Raw genomic sequence first — 24,150 nt, forward strand, 5'->3', positions numbered from 1 at the left:
TTAGAAGTTGTGTGTGTTTTTTTGGTAATTTTACTAGAATGTACGTCCGTGTGGCTGTTCTCGGCGATGTTCCCAGTTAGAAGTTGTGTGTGTTTTCTTGTTAATTTTACTAGAATGTGCGTTCGTGTGGCTGTTCTCGGCGATGTTCCCAGTTAGAAGTTGTGTGTGTTTTTTTGGTAATTTTACTAGAATGTACGTCCGTGTGGCTGTTCTCGGCGATGTTCCCAGTTAGAAGTTGTGTGTGTTTTCTTGTTAATTTTACTAGAATGTGCGTTCGTGTGGCTGTTCTCGGCGATGTTCCCAGTTAGAAGTTGCGTGTGTTTTCTTGTTAATTTTACTAGAATGTGCGTTCGTGTGGCTGTTCTCGGCGATGTTCCCAGTTAGAAGTTGTGTGTGTTTTCTTGTTAATTTTACTAGAATGTGCGTTCGTGTGGCTGTTCTCGGCAATGTTCCCAGTTAGAAGTTGTGTGTGTTTTTTCAGTAATTTTACTAGAATGTGCATTCGTGTGGCTGTTCTCGGCAATGTTCCCAGTTAGAAGTTGTGTGTGTTTTTTTGGTAATTTTACTAGAATGTACGTTCGTGTGGCTGTTCTCGGCGATGTTCCCAGTTAGAAGTTGCGTGTTTTTTTTTTAGTAATTTTACTAGAATGTGCGTTCGTGTGGCTGTTCTCGGCAATGTTCCCAGTTAGAAGTTGTGTGTGTTTTTCAGTAATTTTACTAGAATGTGCGTTCGTGCGGCTGTTCTCGGCGATGTTCCCAGTTAGAAGTTGTGTGTGTTTTTTCAGTAATTTTACTAGAATGTGCGTTCGTGTGGCTGTTCTCGGCAATGTTCCCAGTTAGAAGTTGTGTGTGTTTTTTTGGTAATTTTACTAGAATGTACGTTCGTGTGGCTGTTCTCGGCGATGTTCCCAGTTAGAAGTTGTGTGTGTTTTTTTAGTAATTTTACTAGAATGTGCGTTCGTGTGGCTGTTCTCGGCAATGTTCCCAGTTAGAAGTTGCGTGTGTTTTTTTGGTAATTTTACTAGAATGTGCGTTTGTCGCATGTTCTCGGTGATGTTCCTGGTGAGAAGCCGCGTGTGTTTTCTCGGTGACCTTCCCGGATTGTGCGCCCGCGGGGCCGTTCTTGGTGATGTTCTCTGTGAGAAGCCGCGTGTGTTTTCTTGGTGATTTTTCCAGAGTGTGTGCCTGCGGGGCCGTTCTCAGTGATGTTCTCGGTGAGAAGCCCGGTGATGTTTTTGGTGAGAAGCCGCGTGTTTTCTCGGTGATTTCACTAGAATGTGTGTCCGCGCGGCCGTTCTTGGTGTTCTCTGTGAGAAGCTGCGTGCGTTTTTTCAGTGATTTTACTAGAATGTGCCTTTGCGCGGCCGTTCTCAGTGATGTTCTCGGGTGAGTGGTGCTCCTTTAGTCTGTCGTCCCAAGTCTGTTTTGCAGGACATTCTCTTGAGTTACAATCTGCAGTGTTTGTTCTGTAACCTTGCTTAGCAGTCTTTTCTAGGGACACTTAGTCCCTAGAAAACTATCCATGCATTGGATAGTTCATGCCTTTTAGAGTTAATGTTGGTTACTTTCTCTTTCAAGTACCTTTTACTTCTGAACAATTTTCTCCTTTTTTCCTATTTGTCTTAAGGTCACATCTGCTGTATTTATTTGATTTTATACTCTGTTTTAGTCTCCATTGGAATGTAGTTTTGTTTTCATTGTAATTCTGTCTTCAGCTTTATTTAATTTTTTGGTTTTCCTGTCTGATTTATGTGGTTCTTTCATGTCTTGTATCATTTTTCTAATTTCACTCCATTTGTTTTGAAAGGATCAGGATTGATGTGTTTAGTGGGCATATCTTTCTGGCCTGCTTTTATTGCCTATAGGGATGTTATTTTGTTCCTTATTCTCACTTTTTTTTTTCTGGAGACAGAGTCTTGCTCTGACACCCAGGCTGCAGTGCAGTGGCATGATTCTGACTCACTGCAGCCTCGACCTCCCAGGCTCAAGCCATCCTTCCCCATCAGCCTTCTGAGAAGCTGGGACTACAGGCTTGTGCCACCATGCATGGTTAACTTATTTTTATTTTTTGTGGAGACGAGTCTCTCTGTGTTGCCCAGTCTTGTCTCAAACTCCTGGGCTCAAGCGATTCTCCCAGCTGGGCCTCCCAAAGTGTTGAGAATTACAGGTGTGAGCCACTGTGCCCAGCCTATTCCCTTTTTCTTACAATAACTTTTTATTGTATTTGGTCTTATACTTTTATCTTGCTCATTTTTATGTGAAATCATTTTTCTTGAACTTTTAGAATGAGGTGAGATTCAGAAAAGATTTGTCACTTTGTCTCCCAGGTTGGGGTACAGTGGTACGATCTTGGCTCACTATAGCCCCAACCTCTGGACTCAGGTGATCCCCCCTCCTTAGCCTCCTGAGTAACTGGGACTATAGGCCGTGTCCAGCTAATTTTAAAAATTTTATGTAGAGAAAGGATTTCACCATGTTGTCCAGGCCTGTCTTGAACTCCTGAGCTCAAGCAAGCTGGCTGCCTTGGTCTCCCAAAGTGCTGGGATTACAGGCGTGTACCACTACATCTGGCCCAGAAAAGCGTTTTTAAACTTTAAGTATTACTTCATGATAGAAATTTAAAGAACAGGCCGGGCTCAAGCCTGTAATCCCAGCACTTTGGGAGGCCGAGACGGGTGGATCACGAGGTCAGGAGATCGAGACCATCCTGGCTAACACGGTGAAACCCCGTCTCTACTAAAAAAAAAAATATAAAAAACTAGCCGGGCGAGGTGGCAGGCGCCTGTAGTCCCAGCTACTCGGGAGGCTGAGGCAGGAGAATGGCGTCAACCCGGGAGGCGGAGCTTGCAGTGAGCTGAGATCCGGCCACTGCACTCCAGCCTGGGCGATAGAGCGAGACTCCGTCTCAAGAAAAAAAAAAAAAAAAAAAGAAAGAAAGAAATTTAAAGAACAAAGGATATTCCTGGTCAACATTTGTCTAGACGAAAAGACGAAAATCTTGTGGCCCTTTTTCTCTTCTGTTTCTCTCTCGCTTTATATCCAGTCCACCAACAAATCCTGTTTTCTCTGCTTTTTAAAATATATTCCAAATTCAACCATTTCTCCCTAACTGTAGACATTCTGGGCTAGAGCACCGTGGGGTCTCACCCGGTTTATCATCCCAGCAGTCACATCCTAGCTGCCTCCCTGTATTCCTGCTTCCACTCCCCACCTCCTGTGGTCTCCCCAGAATCAGCCCCCAACAGAGCATCCAGAGATAGTATCTTAAAACCAGTCCGAGCCTCTCAACCCTGTAACCGTGGGAGAGGACCTGAGCCCTGCCCCACATCCTTCCTTCTTCCTTCCTTCCCCGCCTACCTCTTGCCTGGCCCCTCACTGCCATCCTCTGCTAGACCTTAAAGATCTTCCAGCCTGAAGGAAAACTCTTGTGCCTCTGCTCGCACACCTGTCACACCAGATGTGCGGGTTCTCCACACCAAGCGATTCTCCAGTTCTCTGCACATGCCAGGAGTTGAGGTGCTCCTCACTCCCCAGGTGACCCACAACTGCCGTCTGACTGGGCTGCAGTTTGGGCATTCCCGGAGCCCCTGCTCAGTGTGAGCTTCGCTGTAAAGCTTGGTCGGGGAGTGGGGCTGCAGTGGGAAAGTCTGCCCAGGAGTGACAGCACAAAACAGATTGGCCAAGTGGAAGTGTTTTCTGGCCTTCCAGTCCACAGACATGATCTTCAGTGAGGATGAGCTGGGGAAAGGGGCAGGTAGTCTGAGATGCTTGTCTTTGAGGCCAGTTCTTTCTGACTTTCTGTTGTTCATTCACTGTTAAACGTGGTTTTAGTTTCACTCTTTCTCCTTAGTGCACTGTTTCTACTTTGGGTGCTGATCTGAAGTGGTTGCTATGTTTTGTGTTCTCCTGTCCTCCAGGTGCAGAAGGACTCAGGGTAGAATTTGACCGGCAGTGCTCCACGGAGAGGCGCCATGACCCTCTCACAATCATGGACGGCGTCAACAGGATCGTCTCCGTGCGGTCAGGTAAGGACAGGAGGCTGAGCCAGGATTGTCTCCGTGCGGTCAGGTAAGGACAGGAGGTTGAGCAGGGCATCATCTGCCCACCTGTGTCTCCGTAGACACAAACCTTCACATTTGTAGGACAGAATGCTGCTACTGTATTCTCATGGAAGTCTTGAGGAAGGGATAAAACGCTATTCAGCTATGAAACACAGGTTTGCTTGCCTCTTCCCCATACTTTAAAATACAGTAATTGTCTGTGATATGTGCACCATATCCCTGTCGGATGGGCTCTACCTCACCAGACAGTTGCAGAAGGTGCTGGAGATGGGTGGGGTGCCAGGGCTTGTGCGAGATCATGGTTGGCATACTACAGAGCTTCTTCAAGGGGTTTGTTTCTTACTGGCTACAGTGAGGGCATGGCCATGTGTGGAGTGACTTCTGTATGTAGATGGAGGCAGCCATGTGTCTGGCTTGTCTTTGCTACTAGGCTCCATGAAGCCAGCGGGCGCAGATGAGGACATCTGGGGGGGGTTTGTGAAATGCTGTTTTACCGAGTATTTTAGAATTGGCAGTGCAGGAGTGTGTTTGCACCTTTTAAGACCTCTTTATCCTTCATCTCAAGTATTTCCTGTAAAGGGCCAGGTAATGCAGCCTTTGTCATAACAACATGCAGACTGGATGCCAGTGAATGGGCGTGGCTGTGTCCCAGGAAAGCTTTATTCACATGGCATTACTTAGTTAGGTAAAGCTTTGCATGAAGTGGCCTGGTCTCGGTGGGCGTGTGTTTTTCTGGTGCTTTGACAGATGTCTGCCAGTGTCGTTTTCAGTAGTGTTGTTGGATATGACAGTTTTTCTGCATCCAGCAGAAAGTCCTTATGGGCCATCCCTGAGCTGCTGCCAGATGGGCCTTCTGAAGCAGAAATCTAGCGGGGTTCTCTTGGCCTTCTGAGATGCTGTAATGCACCACCGCTCCTGTCCACAGCAGCCAGGCCCTCTGCTCCCTCGAGGGCGGCCTCCTCTGGGCCGTGCTGAACCACACACGTGGGCCCTTTGTTGGGACAGCTAGGGTTCTTCCTTCTGCTGCCTGGCCACCTGCTTGTATCAGAGCTTTCCCAGGGAACATCCCCATGGCCCCTGGCCTGGTGTGTGCTGGAGACCCGGAGGCCACTCACTGTATCCTGGCTGTGTGGGGTCATTTCCCCACTGGGTGGTGGCTTCTGCCAGGGCAGTGCCTCCCGCCTGCCCTCAGTTTGCTGGGTACCTGGTACAGGGGCTGAATGAGTGTTTGCTGAAGAATGGTGTGTATTAAAATGTGAATCCCAAGAGTGATGTGTCCCTGTGCACTTCAGCTTGGGAGAGCGTGGACTGGAGGAAATAGCTCTTCACACGTGGCGGAAATCCTTCTGCTTTGTGTCTAAGGTTTGTGTTGATTGGATGGTGGGGTGAAGCTAACCCCGGGGTGCGCTTTCCTCCTCCAGGCCGAGAGTGGTCCGACTGGTCCAGCGAGCTGCGCATCCCGGGGGATGAGTTAAAGTGGAAGTTCATCAGCGATGGGTCTGTGAATGGCTGGGGCTGGCGCTTCACCGTCTATCCCATCATGCCAGCTGCTGGTAAGGGAGGGGCTTCTGGCCACCACGGTTAGATGACTGGCCGTGGATTGTTTTTGGAGCAACACGGACACGTGCACATTTCCACGTAGTGCCTGACGGCCTGCCTTCTGCTGTGTTGGAGTGAGTGCTCCCACAGGCCCCACTGAGGCGTGGAACAGAACACAGAGAACTATCCCAGCTGTCCAGCTGTCAGGCTGACACTCCTCCTCACCTGGTGTGGAAGGAGTTGTTGCTGGTGCAGTTCTCAAGGCTTTTGGTTTATAGTGGAAGAGTGAGTGTGAAGAGCGAGGCTCACCGACTCGCAGCGGCATGCGTGGGCACACCAGCTGTTGCCTTCTGGTGGGTGGGGCTGGGTGGAGCCGCCCTTGTTCGTTGGCTTCTTATGGGGTGGTCCGTAGCTTGTGAAACACGGGGATGTTCACAGTGCTCATTCACAGGCCCTAAGGAACTCCTCTCGGACCGCTGCGTCCTCTCCTGCCCATCCATGGACTTGGTGACGTGTCTGTTAGACTTCCGACTCAACCTTGCCTCCAACAGAAGCATTGTCCCTCGCCTTGCGGCCTCGCTGGCGGCGTGTGCACAGCTGAGTGCCCTAGGTAAATGGCACTGTTACAGTTACACCTGTCTTCCTACTTGGAAGAAACCCTCAGACTTCTGATACTTTCTCTCTGCTCATTTCAGCTGCCAGTCACAGAATGTGGGCCCTTCAGAGGTTGAGGAAGCTGCTTACAACTGAATTTGGGCAGTCAATTAACATAAATAGGCTGCTTGGAGAAAATGATGGGGAAACAAGAGCTTTGGTATGGAGCATTCTAGTACAATTTCTAGATTTGTGACCCTTGGGGAATAAAATGTTGCTTTCGTAGTCTAAACCTCTAAATCATTGAGAAGAGTTGGGGAATTTCACATAAGAAAAAGGAGGCCTTGGGCCGGGCGCAGTGGCTCACGCCTGTAATCCCAGCACTTTGGGAGGCTGAGGCGGGCGGATCACGAGGTCAGGAGATCGAGACCATCTTGGCTAACACGGTGAAACCCTGTCTCTACTAAAAATACAAAAAATTAGCCGGGCGTAGTGGCGGGCGCCTATAGTCCCAGCTACTGGGGAGGCTGAGGCAAGAGAATGGCGTGAACCCAGGAGGTGGAGGTTGGAGTGAGCCGAGGTGGTGCCACTGCACTCCAGCCTGGGTGACAGAGCAAGATTCCATCTCAAAAAAAAAAAAAAAAAAAAAGAAAAAGTATAAGGAGACCTTGGTCTCGAGAATCCAGACTTTGCGCAGTTGCAGTGTATACTGAGTTCAGGTTGGACTTTGATTTTGTGAAAATCTGTGGACAGCTGTGAACACAGGATTGTGTTGATTGGACTTTACAATGAGGCTAACTGACGGCCTCCCCTGTATTTTGCTGACTAACGTAGTCCCTTTTGATCCTACCCATGGGAGGAGACAGGCAGCATTTGTGGGCCAGAGAGGGACTGTTTCTCTGGAAGCGGATGTACTGAAATCAGTGTAAACAAACATTCTGAGATGAGTCTTCAGACTCCTCTTTTTTATTTTAGTGTTTATGTTCTTTTAGCTTTTTTCCTACTTGAGAATTTCGATAAGCTTTTTTTGTTTTTTAGAAGAAATAGTACCAACATAATAAAACATTTGACCATAGAAACAAATGGTCACCCTCCCCTGCAGCCTGGATTCCTGTGATGGAATACTGTTCTGTTGTTTCTTAGAGTTTTACAGGTAGTGCTCTTGCTGCTTTGGTGAAAGGTCTTCCAGAAGCTTTGCAGAGGCAGTTTGAATATGAAGATCCTATTGTGAGGGGTGGCAAACAGCTGCTCCACAGCCCATTCTTTAAGGTAATGTTTGACTTATTTTTTAAAGGGACAATAGAGCTATTTGACTGAAAGAGCCACTGAGAGCTGTCATGTGCAGTGTGTGTGTTTTAGGCCTCTGAGGGCAGCTGTAGGTATTGCTGAAGTCAAATATGAAAAAAATCTCAAGAAATGATCGTGTTATCTAAACCCTTAAACCATAAGCCTGTCACCGTTAGCATGCCTTGAGATGCACAGGTGTTCTTGTCACTTAATGGCAGGCAACAAGAGTTGTTCTATGGCAGGTGGCTAGGAACGGTCAGAGATCTATCTCCACATCACTGATGGTGGCCGTATCCTTGCTGTGCCCATGGCAGTCATCCTGGAATAGGAGGTCCTGCGGAAGGAGTGACAGAAACCTTGGCCTGTTCACTGCATTTCTGAGTGTCCCTGTGTTTGTCATTTTCGATGCCTGCAGGTACTGGTAGCTCTTGCTTGTGACCTGGAGCTGGACACTCTCCCTTGCTGTGCCGAGACACACAAGTGGGCGTGGTTCCGGAGGTACTGCATGGCCTCCCGCGTTGCTGTGGCCCTTGACAAAAGAACACCGTTGCCCCGTCTGTTTCTTGATGAGGTATTGCATGATATTTTGGAATCACTTTTGGGATGCGAAAACATTCTTTGGCTATAGTGTAAAAAGATGCCAATATTATGAGACACAGAAAAATTTCGCTTGCCAAGGAATGTCAAAGAAAATAACAAATAGGTGAAAGTGAGTCAACTGTCACTGTGAATTTCAGTTAAAGTTTATTTTTAGTAAAATACAGATAGATTGATACTGTCTAGACATTATTAATATGTTAGACTTGATGCAGTCATTATTGGCTTTGCCCATGAGCCGTAACATTGCAGTGTTGCTCTTCCCTCAGATTTTCAGGCAGGGATTCTTTCTGTCTTTCCTTAGTATTTACCTATTTTGTTGAGATGAGTGTTTGATTTGTAACATCATAATAATTTTGTTTAGGTGGCTAAGAAAATTCGTGAATTAATGGCAGACAGCGAAAACATGGATGTTCTGCATGAGAGCCACGACGTTTTTAAGAGAGAGCAAGATGAGCAGCTTGTGCAGTGGATGAACAGGTTATTCTTTTTTTTTTTTTGAGACAGAGTCTTGCTCTGTCGCCCAGGCTGGGGTGCAGTGGCTGGATCTCAGCTCACTGCAAGCTCCGCCCCCCCGGGTTCACGCCATTCTCCTGCCTCAGCCTCCCGAGTAGCTGGGACTACAGGCGCCCGCCACCTCGCCCGGCTAGTTTTTTTTTTGTTTTGTTTTGTTTTGTTTTGTTTTTTGTTTTTGTTTTTGTTTTTGTTTTTTTTTTGAGACGGAGTCTCGCTCTGTCACCCAGGCTGGAGTGCAGTGGCCAGATCTCAGCTCACTGCAAGCTCCGCCTCCCGGGTTCACGCCATTCTCCTGTCTCAGCCTCCCGAGTAGCTGGGACTACAGGCGCCCGCCTCGTCGCCCGGCTAGTTTTTTGTATTTTTTAGTAGAGACGGGGTTTCACCGTATTAGCCAGGATGGTCTCGATCTCCTGACCTCGTGATCCGCCCGTCTCGGCCTCCCAAAGTGCTGGGATTACAGGCTTGAGCCACCGCGCCCGGCCGTTTTTTTGTATTTTTTAGTAGAGACGGGGTTTCACCGTGTTAGCCAGGATGGTCTCTATCTCCTGACCTCGTGATCTGCCCGTCTCGGCCTCCCAAAGTGCTGGGATTACAGGCTTGAGCCACCGCGCATGGCCTGAACAGGTTATTCTATTAGAAACAAGCAGTAATGTCGATCAAGAGCGCGAGAGGCCGTGTGCGTTGTTCTTTCCCATGGCAAATGCTCACTTGATGTTTGTTGTAGGCGACCAGATGACTGGACTCTCTCTGCTGGTGGCAGTGGAACAATTTATGGATGGGGACATAATCATAGGGGCCAGCTCGGGGGCATTGAAGGTGCAAAAGTCAAAGTTCCCACTCCCTGTGAAGCCCTCGCAACTCTCAGACCCGTGCAGTTAATCGGAGGGGAGCAGACCCTCTTTGCTGTGACGGCTGATGGGAAGGTAAGGGCACTTTTTCTGTGTCACAGGGTCGTTGAGCCTGAGACAGTTGTGGCTAAAGGTGTGTGTGGTTCTTAGCACATGCAAGGATCTGTACTCAGGACTGATAGTACTGTGGTATGCAGGAAGCAGCTAGAGTTCTAAGATATTTTTGTATAATCTTTAAATTAAAAAAAAATTTTTTTTGAGACAGAGTTTTGCTCTTGTTGCCTAGGCTGGAGTGCAATGATACGGTCTTGTCTCACTGCAACCTCTGCCTCCCGGGTTCAAGCAATTCTCCTGCCTCAGCCTCCCGAGTAGCTGGGATTACAGGCGCCCGCCACCACTCCTGGCTAACTTTTGTATTTTTAGTAGAGACAGGATTTCACCATGTTACCAGGCTGGTCTTGAACTCCTGACCTCAGATGATCCGCCCGCCTTGGCCTCCCTAAATGCTGGGATTACAGACGTGAGAGCCACCACACCTGGCCAGTTTTTTTTTTAGTTTTGAAAATACGTCATGTATACAAAAGTATTACAATTTTTGTTTGCGTATCATTCATTAGATGTATTTCTTGTTTGCTATTGTAAATACTATCTTTTAAAAAATTTATTGCTGCTGGCCTGGTGTAGTGGCTCACGCCTGTAATCCCAGCACTTTGGGAGCCCAAGGCAGGTGGATCACCTGATGTCAGGAGTTCGAGACCAGCCTGGATAACATGAGGAAACTCCATCTCTACTAAAAATACAAAAATAAGCCCGGCTCGGTGACACGTGCCTGTAATCCCAGCTACTCGGGAGGCTGAGGCAGGAGAATCACTCGAACATGGGAGGCAGAGGTTGCAGTGAGCTGAGATCATGCCACTGTACTCCAGCCTTGGCGACAGAGCGAGACTCCGTCCGCCACACCCCCCGCCCCCCCCAAAAAAGATTGCCACTGATATATGGAAATATTGGATGTTTATATATTGACTTTATGTTTGGTGACCTACTTGACTCTCTCCATTCTAGTGTATCTGAAGATTTCTCGTATCTTCTTTATAGAGTGCCACAGTCTCTAAGTGAATTCTGTCCCTTTCTTTCTAGAGTACCTCTCATTTGTTTTTCCTGTTTGTGTGGGAGAAATGGAGCTCATGGTGCGGGCTGGGGTTGCGGTGTGATGCTGGGTAGGAGTGGGCGGAGGCTCCTGCCTTGATCCAGACTGGAGCGGGTGCACATGGAGTGTTCCCAGGCTTCCAGTGGGGTTTGAGTAGAAGCCCTTCATCAGAATAGACATGTTTCCTTCTGTTTCTATTCATCACTGGACACTGATTTCTGTTCAACACTCTTTATATATGTTTTGAAATGTTCTTTCATAGATGTTTTCTTCTCTTTTTTTTTTTTGGAGACAGAATCTCACTCTCTTGCCCAGGCTGGAGTGCAGTGGCACAGTCTCAACTCACTGCAACCTCCGCCTCCTGGGTTCAAGCGATTCTCCTACCTCAGCCTCCCAAGTAGCCGGGACAACAGGCGCCTACCAGCACGCCTGGCTAACTTTTTTTTTTTTTATTTTTTAGTAGAGACGGGGTTTCACTATGTTGGCCAGGCTGGTCTTGAACTCCTGACCTTGTGATCTGCCCACCTCAGCCTCCCAAAGTGCTGGGATTACAGGCATGAACCACCGCTCCTGGCCGATGTTTTTTCTAATGGATTAGTATAATCAGTTGAATTAATTGGTTTTCTCATATTAAAGAAACTTGCATTCTTTGGATAAATCCAGTTTGGTCAGGATCCGTATCTGGCTTGTGTTTGTGATTGTTTTGTTTAGATTTTTGAGAGATCCTATTCATGAGTGAGATACTCTCATGTAATGTTCTGTCTCACACACATTTATCATTGCATAGTTTCTCTGGGTCAGGACTCTGGAGGCAGCATAGCTCCATCCTCCAGCTCAGAATCTCAGCAGGCTGCAATCGTCTTGAGGCTGTCCGAGTCCGAGCAAGGATTCAGTCCCTTGTGGACCTTTGGGCTGAGGCCTCAGGCCCTCATGAGCTGTTGGCAGAACCTCCCCTCACTCAGTCCGTTGCCACATGTCCATAGAGGGTCTCACAGCATGGCAGCTGACTCTGTCAGCAAGGGCAAGGGAGGCGCAGGAGGGAGCACCAGCAAGAGAGAGTGGAGCGAGACAGAGCCACAGTCCTGTGTAACTGAATCACAGAGGTGACACTCCATCATTCTTGCCCTGTTCTGTACATCAGAAGCAGGTCATTAAGTCCAGCTCACACTCAGGGAGAGGGAGCTGTAGGCATACTTGTGGAGGTATGCAGGCTTGTTTCTAAACCAACACAATAAAGCAAGTGTCTTCACAAAGCAAGTCACACAAATTTCTTGGTTTCCTAGTGGATATAAAAGTATGTGTATACTATAGTCTATTAAGTCACATCTTCAGACTCCACTTCTAATTCTAGTTCTCTTGCTGTTTCCACCACATCTGAGGTAACTTACTCCACTTGTCTTGAACCCCTCAAGATCATCCATGAGGGTTGGAATCCACTTCTTCCAAATCCCTGTTAATGCTGATATTTTCACCTCCGCCGGTGAATCACAAATGTTCGTACTGGCATTTATAATGGTGATGGCTTTCCAGAAGGTTTTCAATTTGGTTTGTCCACATCCATTAGAGGAATCACTGTCTATAGCAGCTATAGCCTTATGAAATGTATTTCTTAAATAACAAGGTTTGAAAGTTGAAATTACTCCTTGATCCATGTGGCTGCAGAAAAGATGATGTGTTAGCAGGCATGCAAACAACTTTAATCTCTTTGTACATGTTCATTGGAGCTCTTGGGTGACCAGGTACATTGTCAATGAGCAGTAATATTTTGAAAGAAATCTTTTTTTCTGAGCAGTAGGCCTCAATAGTGGGCCTAAAGTATTCAGTGAACCTTGCTGTAAACAAGTGTGCTGACTCCAGGTTTTGTTCTGTTTCTGGGGCACATTCAGAGCGGAGTTACCATAATTCTTAAGGGCCCTAAGATTTTCAGAATGGTCAATGAGCATTGAGTTCAACAAATTCAGCTAATACAGTCACCAGCTGCATTAGCCCCTAACAAAAGATTCGAAGCTTTGAAGGCAAACATTGACTTCTCTGTAGCTATGAATGTCCTAGATGGCATCTTCTTCCGATAGACGGTTCCATCTACGCTGAAAGCCTGTTATTTAGTGTAGCCACCTTCATCACTGATCTTGGCTAGATCTTCTGGGTAACGTGCTGCAGCTTCTACATCAGCACTTGCTACTTTACCTTGCACTTTTATGTTATGGAGATGACGTCTTTCATTAAACTTAGGAACCAATCTCTGCTACCTTCAGACTTTCTTTCTGCAGCCGTCTCACCTCTCTTAGCCTTCGTGGAATTGAAGAGAGTTAGGCTGGATTAGGCTTTGGCCTAAGGGAATGTCGTGTCTGTTTTGATCGTCTGTCTATGCCAAACATTCTCTATATCGGCAATAAGACTGTTTTGCATTCTAATCATTTGTGTGTTAATTGTGCTTCAAGAACTTCTTCTTGGGTAACTGGCGCGAGAGGCCCAGCTTACAGCCGGTCTTGGCTTTCAACGTGCCTTCCTCACTAATCTTAATCATTTCTGGCTTTTGACTTAAATGAAAAATATGCAACTCTTCCTTTCACTTGAACTCTTAGAGGCCACTGTAGGGTTATTAAGTGGCCTAATTTCTATATAAGTTGGGTCTCTGGGACACAATAGGGAGGTCTGAGGAGAGGGGAGGTCTGAGGAGAGGGGAGGTGGGAGAACAGCTGTTGGCGGAGCAGTCAGAACATAGACAACATTCACCGTTTAAGTTCACTGTCTTCTATGGGTGTGGTTTGTAATGCCTCAAAACAAGTACAACAGTAACATCAAACATTAGTGATCACAGATCATCATAACAGATAAAATAATAATGAAAAAAGTTTAAAATATTGCAAGAATTTTCAAAACGTAACATAGAGACAGTAAGCCAGCATGTGCTGGTAGAAGAATGGCGCCAAGAGACTTGATCAGTGTAGGCTTGCCACAGACCTTCAGTTTGTAAACAATAGTATCTGGAGGTACAGTAAAGCGAGGCACAGTCAAATGGGGTGTGCCTGTACACAGGAGCGCGCATATTTGGAAGCAGGGATCACTGTGAACCGTGTCAGAGGCAGACTGCTAGCACAGGTGTCGACGTGGTCTAGCCTCACAAAAAGGTTTGAAATATAGCTCCTCTTTGTTGGTTCTCAGGAGAATTCTGTTTCTTTTCGTTGCTTCTCTGGTTATTTTAACATATGTAGTTAAAAACCTCAAGTTAATTAGTATTTCCCCTCCTCCCAGTCAGTGACTCCTTGTTACCCAGTGTTTGGGTTCTAACCTATTCCCTCTGCCATAGACATTATTGTTGTTTTGGTTGTTTTACATGGACCGTAGTTTTTTTAGAGTTAGCCAAATGTTGCACATCTTTGCTTCCTGTCATTTCTTACCATCATTTGTCACGTCTCAGATCTTACAAAATCATTTCCTTCTCCTTTATCGTATCGTTTTCAGTTTATTTCAGTGAAATTCTTTTGTTGGTTAATTCTGATTGTTTGTTTCAAAATATCTTTATTTTGTCCTTTTTCTAGGGTAGGGGTTGGTAAGCACTTTCTGTAAAGGGTACAATAGTATTTTCAGCTTTGGGTCATGTGGTCTCTCTTGCAACTTCAAAAGCAGCCCTGGACATATTATAAATGAGTGGGTGTGGCTGTGTTCCAGTAAAACTTCATTTACAGAAAGAAATGATGGGCCTCATGTGGCCCATGGGCCATAATTTGCCAGTAGTTATGAATTCTCGGGGGCAAGCCTCTGTCTCCCTGTCAGAGCTGAGGCTGAGAAGGGCAGCTTTCTCTGTTGTTGTTGTTTCTTATTCACAGTCACTGAGGGGCAACCCTTTGGAGCCCCACTTTCTGCAGGAAGTCCTTGGAGGCGCGCTGCATTACCGTGCACCCTCTCCACCCAAGCTGGCTTTGGGGGCGGAGGTTGTTTATCCACCTGAGTTTGGGTTTCACTTCCTGTGTTGGCCCTTGTGGCTTCCTTACTATTATGTCAGTGCAGCAGCACGTTGGAAAGATACCTGAAACAGCGTGGAACAGCATTTAAGTTTTTATCAGGAGGGATGTTTGCCTTCATTTGGAAAACGGCAGTCTGATTGCATGTGTGTGTGTTTTTACATTAATCATGTTTTTTAAAAATTAATCATAGATGTTTTGTGTCCTAAAACATTCCCACTTAGATTTTAAAAAAAAAGGCATTTTTTTCCCGTGTGGTTCATATGCTGCCCTGCTGAAATTTCTTTTTTTTTTTTTTTGAGACGGAGTCTCGCTCTGTCGCCCAGGCTGGAGTGCAGTGGCCGGATCTCAGCTCACTGCAAGCTCCGCCTCCTGGGTTTACGCCATTCTCCTGCCTCAGCCTCCCGAGTAGCTGGGACTATAGGTGCCCGCCACCTCGCCCGGCTGGTTTTTTGTATTTTTTTTTTAGTAGAGACGGGGTTTCACCGTGTTAGCCAGGATGGTCTCAATCTCCTGACCTCAATGATCCGCCCGTCTCAGCCTCCCAAAGTGCTGGGATTACAGGCTTGAGCCACCGCGCCCGGCCACCCTGCTGAAATATTAAAATGTGTTTGTGTTCTTTTATGGATATGTTTTTGTGGCTGTTATTGTCAGAGATTTGCATATAGTAGATAATTAAATTGTTTTTTGCTTTTCTTGGTGTTAATTGTAGTTGGTATTCTACACAAAAATGGAAGAGCTTCCAGGGAGAAGAGCTTATTTTCACAATATGTTTTCTGAATTTGGAATTTCTAATAGTCATGTTTTTATTTCATTTCTAGAACTTTGGTAGAGCATGTATAAACTCATAAACTTACATTCCTGAGATTTTTAACTTTAAATTTTATTTCTATGTGATAAAAATGTCTAAAGCATGGATTTATGAATTACTAAATTTGGGGGATATTGAGATTGGAAACTGATGTTGCTTTTTCTTCCCTTAGCTGTATGCCACTGGGTATGGTGCAGGTGGCAGACTAGGCATTGGAGGGACAGAGTCGGTGTCTACCCCAACATTGCTTGAATCCATTCAGCATGTTTTTATTAAGAAAGTAGCTGTGAACTCAGGAGGAAAGCACTGCCTTGCCCTGTCTTCAGAAGGAGAAGTTTACTCTTGGGGTGAGGCAGAAGATGGGAAGCTGGGGCATGGCAACAGAAGGTATGATGTGAAGACATTATTTCAACCTTCTGTTTGTCTTGATGCTGCTGCAATTTATTGGCTCTTTGTTTTCCAAGGTAACATTTACAGCAATCTGCTCAAACTAACTAATGTGAATGACTCATTTGGCAGAAATAGTGTTACGTTCCAGTACGAAGGCTTACCCATATGACTCCTCTGTGGAGAGGAAAAGTCAATTCTGAGTTTTTGACAAGTCCTAAGTCAGCGTTTTTTTGTCCTTCTCCCTTAAATCATCCACTGAATCACATTTGGCATTTTGTGTAACATGCGTGGTACTAGAACTGCACATACAGAGAAAATGGCAGGGGTGAGGAAGAAAGAACACAGAACTGACACCATTTTTTAAACAAACCAAACTCACAAGTTTTAAAAAATTAATGAGAACTGCCAAACAGATTGCGGTAACAGGGGCTTTCCTATCCTAGGAATAACTAAAATACCATATAAAATATATTAAACTGGTCCAGTGTGGTGGCTCACGCCTGTTATCCCAGCACTTTGGGAAGCTGAGGTGGGCAGGTTGCTTGAACTCAGGAGTTCAAGACCAGCCTAGGCAACATGACAAAACCCCATTTCTATGAAAAATAGAAAAAAAATTAGCCAAATGTGTGGCGCACACCTATAATCCCAGCTATTCGGGAGGTGGAGGTTATAGTGAGCTGAGATTGTGCCACTGCATTGCAGCCTGGGTAACAGAGTGAGATCCTGTCTTAAAAAATAAAATAGGCCGGGCGCGGTGGCTCAAGCCTGTAATCCTAGCACTTTGGGAGGCCGAGACGGGTGGATCACGAGGTCAGGAGATCGAGACCATCCTGGCTAATACGGCGAAACCCCGTCTCTACTAAAAAATACAAAAAACTAGCCGGGTGAGGTGGCGGGCGCCTGTAGTCCCAGCTACTCGGGAGGCTGAGGCAGGAGAATGGCGTAAACCCGGGAGGCAGAGCTTGCAGTGAGCTGAGATCCGGCCACTGCACTCCAGCCCGGGCGACAGAGCGAGACTCCGTCTCAAAAAATAAAAAAATAAAAAAAAAACAACAGTCCCAAAGACATTGAATATCAGGCAACAAAATACAGTGTTCCCTGAATCATGGGAAACAAGGAGAGTTCTCAGGGATGATGGTTAATGGTACAAAAATATAGTTAGATAGAATGAATAAGATCAAGTATGATACCACAACAGGCGACTCTAGGCAACAATAACTTGTTGTATGTTTTAAAGTAACTAAATCATAATTGGATTGTTTGTGACACAGGAAAGGATAAATGCTTGAGGTGATGGATAACCCATTTACCCTGATATGATTATTACACACTGTATGCCTGAATCAAAATATTTCATATACCCTGCAAATATATACATCTATGTACCCACACAAAGTGAAAATTAAAATGGTTTTAAATGAAAAATAGAAAACAAGGCAAGTTCTAAACATTGTCCAACGCACTTCCTGTAGAAAGTTTCCAGGCTGTGACACAGGAAAGAGAACACCAGGCAGATTCTGGCAGACTCCCTTAGTATAGAGGAGATAGAACTGGAAGTCCAGGGAGGCCGAGACATACAGAGTCTGCAGAGTACCAGAGTGGAGAGAGCTGCACAGAGAGGACTGCGGAGACCTGCAGAGCCTAATACGGCACTCACAGCTGTGAGGTTGAGGAACAGACCGCCCAAAGGGATGAGAAAGAATAGTCCCCAGAGCTCACATGGCAGGGAGACGGAGCTAGATCCCCAAACCTCACAGTTTACAGGGCAACGATTAAAGTACTAAGAATGATGTTACCCAGTATTGGTGAAAAATTAGCCACAGACGAATTGTTGCTATCATCCCACCAACAAAGCTTAAAAGCAAGACCTGAAAGGATTAAACTACTTATAAGTAACTTATCACAGAGATCAAAGCTCAAGAATATTTTTATGAATACAAACATGAACCACCCAATAAGGTAAATTTCACAATTTCCTTCATCCAATAAAAAATTACCAACCATGCAGGGGAGCAGGAAAATACAGCTTACGTGAGGAGAAAAGTCATCAGTTGAAACTGACTCAGAAATGGTATCAGTGGTAGAATTACTAGATAAGAACTTTATTAAAATAGTTATTTTAACCATATGCCATATCTTCAGGAAGCTAGAAGAGAACTTGAATGTGTTAGATAAAGCCTGGAAGATATTTAAATGCCCAAATCAAAGTTCTAAAGATGAAAAATACATTGGATGGGATTAATGGCAGATTAGACATTGCAGGAAAAAAAGATCAGTGAACTTGAAGACATAATGAAAGAAACTATCCAGAGTGAAACAGAAAGAAGACTGTACGAATGAACAGAACATCAGAGAGGTGAGCTGTAGGACAACCTCAGATGTCCTAATATATGCATAATGAGAGCCACCAAAGGAGGGGAACATGCGGGGTTTTGAAGAAATAATGGCTAAAAATTTCCAAATTTGTTGAAAACGAAAAATCCACTGATTCAAGATGTTTAAAAAACCCTAAGCAAAAGAAACATGAAGAAAAGTACACTAAGGTGAATGGATCAAGACCAGAGATAAAGAGAAAAATGTTTTAAAAGCAGCTGGGGTGAGGATGGGCCAGGGTGGGATGACCAAACAAGTTACAAGAAGAAAGATAAGCCTAGCTGCAGACGTCTCTTAGGAATCATGCAAGCTAGAAGACAGTGGGTTTTCTATAAGTAAAAACTATTGCCAACGTATTTTTGTTTTTTTACTCAGCAGAAATATTTTTTCAAGAATGAAGTTGAAATAGAGTTGTTTACATAAACAAAAACTGAAAGAACCACAGACCTGCACAACCAAAACCTTAAAAGAATTTCTTTAAATAGAAGGAAGGTTATACCAGATGGAATCATGAATCTGTCAAAGGAATGAAGAAACGTTAATGTCATGACGTTTTTCCTTACCATACAGATCTTTGAAAGAGATAATTGAGTATGTCAGGCACATAATACAAATAAGTTAAGGTGTTTAAAACCTACACAGAAGTTAATTGTAACACAAAGCCTGGGGGAGGAAGTGGAAGTAGACTTGGGGAGTTTCTTACACAGCTGCAGTATAGGACTTCAGAGTAGACTGTGATAGGTTAGAGATATAGTCTACACACCCCCAAAGCAATCACTGAAATAACACAGGAGTTTTTATCTGATGAACCAACAAAGAAGTTGAAGTGAAGTCATAAAACATAATCAGTTCATCCAAAAGAAAGCAAGAGGAAAATGGCAACAAAGAACAGATAAATAAGCAAGATACAGATTTAAACCTACCACGCACACACATTTTTGTAGAGCTGGGGTCTTCTTTTGTCACCCAGGCTGGAGTGCAGCATGATCATGACTCACTGCAGCCTTGAATTCCTGGGCTCAAGCAATCCTCCTGTCTCAGCCTCCTGAGTAGCTAGGACTACAGGTTCATGCTGCCACGCCCAGCTAATTTATTTTTATTTTTTGTAGAGGTGATGTCTTGCTGTGTTGCCGAGGCTGGTCTCAAACTCCTGGCCTCAAGCAGTCCTCCTGTCTTGGTCTCCCAAAGCACTGGAATTATAGGTGTGAGCCACCGCACCCCAGCTGCCAAATATGTTAATAATCACATCAAATGTAAATGATTCAAACAGCCCAGTTAAAAGTCAGAAGTTGTTAGAATGGATATAAGAGCAAGATCAAACCATACGCTGCCTTCAGGGGTCCCACTTTAAACACAGACACGTAAATAGGCTAAAAGCGAAAGGACAGGGAGATACGTAGGGTGCTAATGTGCATCAAAAGAAAGCTGGAATGCCTGTGTTAATGTCCTACAAAGTAGAATTCATAGCAAACAACATTGACAGGGACAGAAAGAATACTATCCAGATGATGCAGTGGATAGTTCATCAAGAGGACATAATATCTTAAACCTTTGCACCCTTCAGAATAGATCTTCCGGATACATGAAATTAAAGTAAAACTGCATGGAGAAATAGACAAATCCACAGTTGTAACTGGAGATTCGAATACCCCTTCTTCAATAATTGATAGAAACAAGTACATAAAAAAAATTGGTAGAAGATTTGAACAGCTGTCTCAACTAACTTGACCTAACTGACATTTTTTAGAACACTCTGCTGGACAAACTACATTCTTTTCAAGTGCATGAGGAATACCTACCAATATAGATCATGATTTGGGCCATAAAACAAATCTTACACCTCAGAAAGATTCAAGTTATGTACAATATGTTCTCTGTCCACAGGGAAATTAAATTAGAAATTAATAACAGATCCCTGGAAAACCTCCAGTGTTTTGAAAGTAAAACATTTCTAAATAACTGATGGATCAAAGAATGAATCAGAAAGTAAATTACAAATAATTTTGAAGAGTGAAAATGAAAACAGTGTACCAAAATGTGTGGGATCCAGCAAAAGCAGAACTTAGAAGGAAATTTATTGCATGAAATGCCTATTTTAAAAAAGAAAGGTGGTCTCAGAACTATGACCTTAGTATCCATCTTAGAAAACAACAATAAGGATGGATACAATCCAAAGTAAACACAGGAAAGAGAAGGAGTAAGAAAGAGCAGAGCAGAATCCATAACACAGAAAACGGAAACACAGTAGAGATAAAGGAAACAAAAACCAGTTCTTTGAGAAGATCAATATAATTGTTAAAATCTCTATCTAGACTCATCAAGAAAAAAGGAGATTACAGATTTTAGAAATATTAGGAATAGAGACGTTTTCCTCACCCCAGGGTATACAGATATTAAAAAATAATTAAGCATAGTGTACAACTTAATGCTAACAAATTTGACTTTTTAGATGAAATGGACAAGTTCCTAAAGGACACCTACTCTTCACAGCTCACTCAGGAAGAAATAGATGACTTGAGTAGAATAGCGATGTGTCTAAGAAATGGAATTTCCTGCAAACAAAGGTCTGGGACCAGATGACTGGTGATTTCTAACAGACATGTAGCCAACAGATAACAATTCTTCATAAACTCTTTCAGAACGTTGGCAGAGGGAATTCTCAATTCATTTTTTTGAGGATAGCTTTACTCATATCAAAGTCATACTCAGCCATTCCTAGGAAAATACAGACCAATATCCTTCATGAACGTAGATGTAAACGTTTTTAATGTTTTAGAATATTGAATTAAGTAATATCTAGTGTGGCCATGTGAGATATTTTTGCCAGAAATCACAAGTTTGGTTTAACATTAGAAAAATCAGTCAATGTAAAAAAGAAAACTATATGATCATCTTAATAAAGAGGAGGAAAAAAGTAATTTGGCAAACTCCAACATTCGTTTCTGTAAAAACTCTGAGTAGTCTAGGAGTAAAAGATCTCTTCCTTTACCTGATAAAGGGCATCTCTGTTAACCTAGAGCTTAGATTGTAGTTAACGGCAGCAGATGGAAAGCTTTCCCCAAGTTCAGGATCAAGGCAAGGATGTCTGCTCTCACCACTTCTCTTCAACAGTGTACAGCAGGTTAAGTAAGTGCAGTTACAGCAGTGCAAAGAAATAAAAGGCATCTAGATTGAAAAGAGAATTAAAACTGTCTTTTTTGCAGAAAACATTGCTTGTGCAGAGAACTTGGTGGTGTTTACAAAAAGTTACTAGAACTGATAAGTGAGGCTAGCAGTGTTGAGGGATAGAAGATCAATAAATAAAAGTTTCTTATATGTCTATACATATACATATATGTAACCAGAAAGTGAAATTTTAAAATACCATTTACCCTCTTCCCAGAATTGAAAAACTAAGGGATAAATCTGACCCAAAAGTCTGAATGACCTGTAGACAGAAGACTATGAAGTATTGCTCAGATAATTTTTAACAGACCTAAAGTCATGAGGGGGCATGCTGTGTTCATGGAGCAGAAGAGTCCGTATTGTTAATTTGCTGGTTATCCTCAAATCTGTAGATTCAACACCTTCTCAATCAAGCTTTCTAGAGAAATTGATAAGCCAAACATAAAACGTATGGAGATGCAAATGGCCTAGAATAGTCCAGTCAACTCTGAAAACGAGGAAAAGGTCGGAAGACTTGCACTACCTGACTTAAGCCTCATTTTACAGCTGCAGTAAACAACGTGGTTTGGTGCTGGCGTCAAGAGAGAGGCAGATACATCAATGGAGCAGAATAGAGAATCCAGAAACTGGCAGGCAGTACTGACAAGACGAGTGTGGAAAAATGAAACTGGACTTCTCACAATTTCTAGTGCACAGTTTATAAGAGTGCACAGCCAATTCATGGGAGAAAATACACTCTTTTCAACAAGTGGTTTTGAGTAATTGGTTAGCCTATGGCAAGAAATGAACTTAAATTCGTACTTTACACCATATCCCAACATTAATTCAAAATGAACCAAAGTCATGAATGTAAAATGTAAAACTAAAAAATTCTAGAAGAAAACATGAGAAAATTTTTGTGATTTTAGGTCAGAAAAAATTTTTAGATTGAACTCCAAAAGCATGATTCATGAAAGGAAGATGTAACTTGGACTTTATAAAAATTACAAACTGTTGTTTGAAAGACACTAGGAAGAGACTGAAGCCATGAGCTGGCAAAGGTTATTCACAATCATATAATCTGACTAAGGTCTGATAGCCAAAATAGATAAAGAGGTTCTTTCAAAACTTAATAAGAAAACAAAAAGTTTGTTATCAGTAGTCACTGTGTTATAGACTAGTGACATGCATATGTTAAAACTCCTTAATGAATTGTTAATTCATAGTAGGGGTGAGGTGCAAACTTTCTTTATAGGGCCAGAAGGTAACTATTTTAGGAGTTGCGTATGATTTTTTTTTTTTTTAAACCCTTGAAAATGTAAAACCTGTTCTCAGCTCATAGACCTTTGAAAAATGGGCTGTGCTTCGAACTTGGCCCAGAATGCGTGGTCACTTTCCAGCCTCTGAGTCAGAACTGGGGAAGCCCTGCCCTCTGGCCTTGTACTGGAGGGAGGTAGGACGTGGTGACCTTTTGAGTTCAGGTCTGATTGATTCTTCTTGATTGATTTAGCAATTAACTGATTAGGAAGGTGTAGATTGAGAGGTATTTAATACGCTGGAAAATGTTTAAGAAGAAAAATGTATTTCCGTTATATTTGGTGACTTTTTTGCAGTCCGTGTGACCGCCCTCGTGTCATTGAGTCTCTGAGAGGAATTGAAGTGGTCGATGTTGCTGCTGGTGGAGCCCACAGTGCCTGTGTCACAGCAGCCGGGGACCTCTACACGTGGGGCAAAGGCCGCTACGGCCGGCTGGGGCACAGCGACAGCGAGGACCAGCTGAAGCCGAAGCTGGTGAGGAGGCGCCGTGTGCAGAGGCCGGGGGCTGCACGCTCCTCACTGCTGCTGTCAGATGGGGGCGGTTTGCCACCGTCGCTATGATTTTAAAATTCCAAAGTATTTGCTCTTCTAGATTTTTTTGGTTTTAGGGTTGTTGGTCATAGCCCCATTTACAAGTAGAAGTTCTTTCTGGTGGAAATAAAAACCATCTTGGTACGTATTTCTTCCATGAGTCATTTAAACATCCTTTTCTTTGTAGTGGTAAATATTGCTTGGCGTCTAGAAAAATGCTTTGGCTTCGAGAAGGCCCACTGTATTTTGGGTGCCAGAAGTGAATAAACACTTAGTGTTTATTCACTAGCAAGCACTGATGCCAGTGCTTGCTAAAGGGACTAAACATCATGGTGATGTAGGGTTGGCTCATCAAAGACACTAATACCTCCTCCTATTGTTTAGATGCGTGTAGTTCAAATAGATGAAGGTGCTTTCTCTTTTGTCTTATAGGGTTTTAGAAATCATCTCTTTGTAAAGGCTTAAAACAGGTACCCCCATAAAAAAAGAATGGCAATGTTGTGAAGCCACTCCTGTGGCAAGCCTTCTGGTGTTGTGCTCGGCCAACCCAAGTCCCTTTTCTCTGAAGGTGGAGGCGCTGCAGGGCCACCGTGTGGTAGACATCGCCTGTGGCAGCGGAGACGCCCAGACCCTCTGCCTCACAGACGACGACACTGTCTGGTCCTGGGGGGACGGGGACTACGGCAAGCTTGGCCGAGGAGGCAGCGATGGCTGTAAAGTGCCAATGAAGGTACTTCCCATTCTTGCCCTGCCCAGTGCTCTCCCAGCTCACCCCAGTCAGGGGTCCCCAGGGGCCCTCTGGGAAAACACGGCCTCAGAGCCCCCATTACCGACCCTCTGTGTGCACTTTAACCTCCTCTTTACCTTCTTTCCAGTAAATACAGTGGGTAATGGACTAGAAAGTGTGTGCAGGGCCTAGAGGGAATAAGGTGTTTTATGTGCCTTGTGCGTTCTTTTGAGAGGTACCGTGGAGCCCCCCGGTTTATTTAGCACGTAGGCTCACACTCTCTCAGTTCACAGTGGTGTGGAG

The 24,150-nt window shown here is 44.3% G+C and overlaps 1 protein-coding gene across 1 annotated transcript in view; it reads left to right on the forward strand.

Moving 5' to 3' along the window:
* The window catches only part of LOC104661520 (E3 ubiquitin-protein ligase HERC2-like), a 228,152-nt gene that overhangs the window by 182,651 nt on the left and 21,351 nt on the right, over window positions 1-24,150 (forward strand). Inside the window, 11 exon segments of the mRNA XM_030931658.1 lie at window positions 3,918-4,025; window positions 5,483-5,614; window positions 6,052-6,210; window positions 6,296-6,414; window positions 7,338-7,463; window positions 7,897-8,052; window positions 8,443-8,558; window positions 9,319-9,517; window positions 15,538-15,752; window positions 22,886-23,063; window positions 23,689-23,850. Coding sequence (XP_030787518.1) covers window positions 3,918-4,025; window positions 5,483-5,614; window positions 6,052-6,210; window positions 6,296-6,414; window positions 7,338-7,463; window positions 7,897-8,052; window positions 8,443-8,558; window positions 9,319-9,517; window positions 15,538-15,752; window positions 22,886-23,063; window positions 23,689-23,850 — 1,670 coding nt within the window.

Source organism: Rhinopithecus roxellana, chromosome 5, assembly GCF_007565055.1.
Source record: "Rhinopithecus roxellana isolate Shanxi Qingling chromosome 5, ASM756505v1, whole genome shotgun sequence".
Lineage (NCBI taxonomy): Eukaryota > Metazoa > Chordata > Mammalia > Primates > Cercopithecidae > Rhinopithecus > Rhinopithecus roxellana.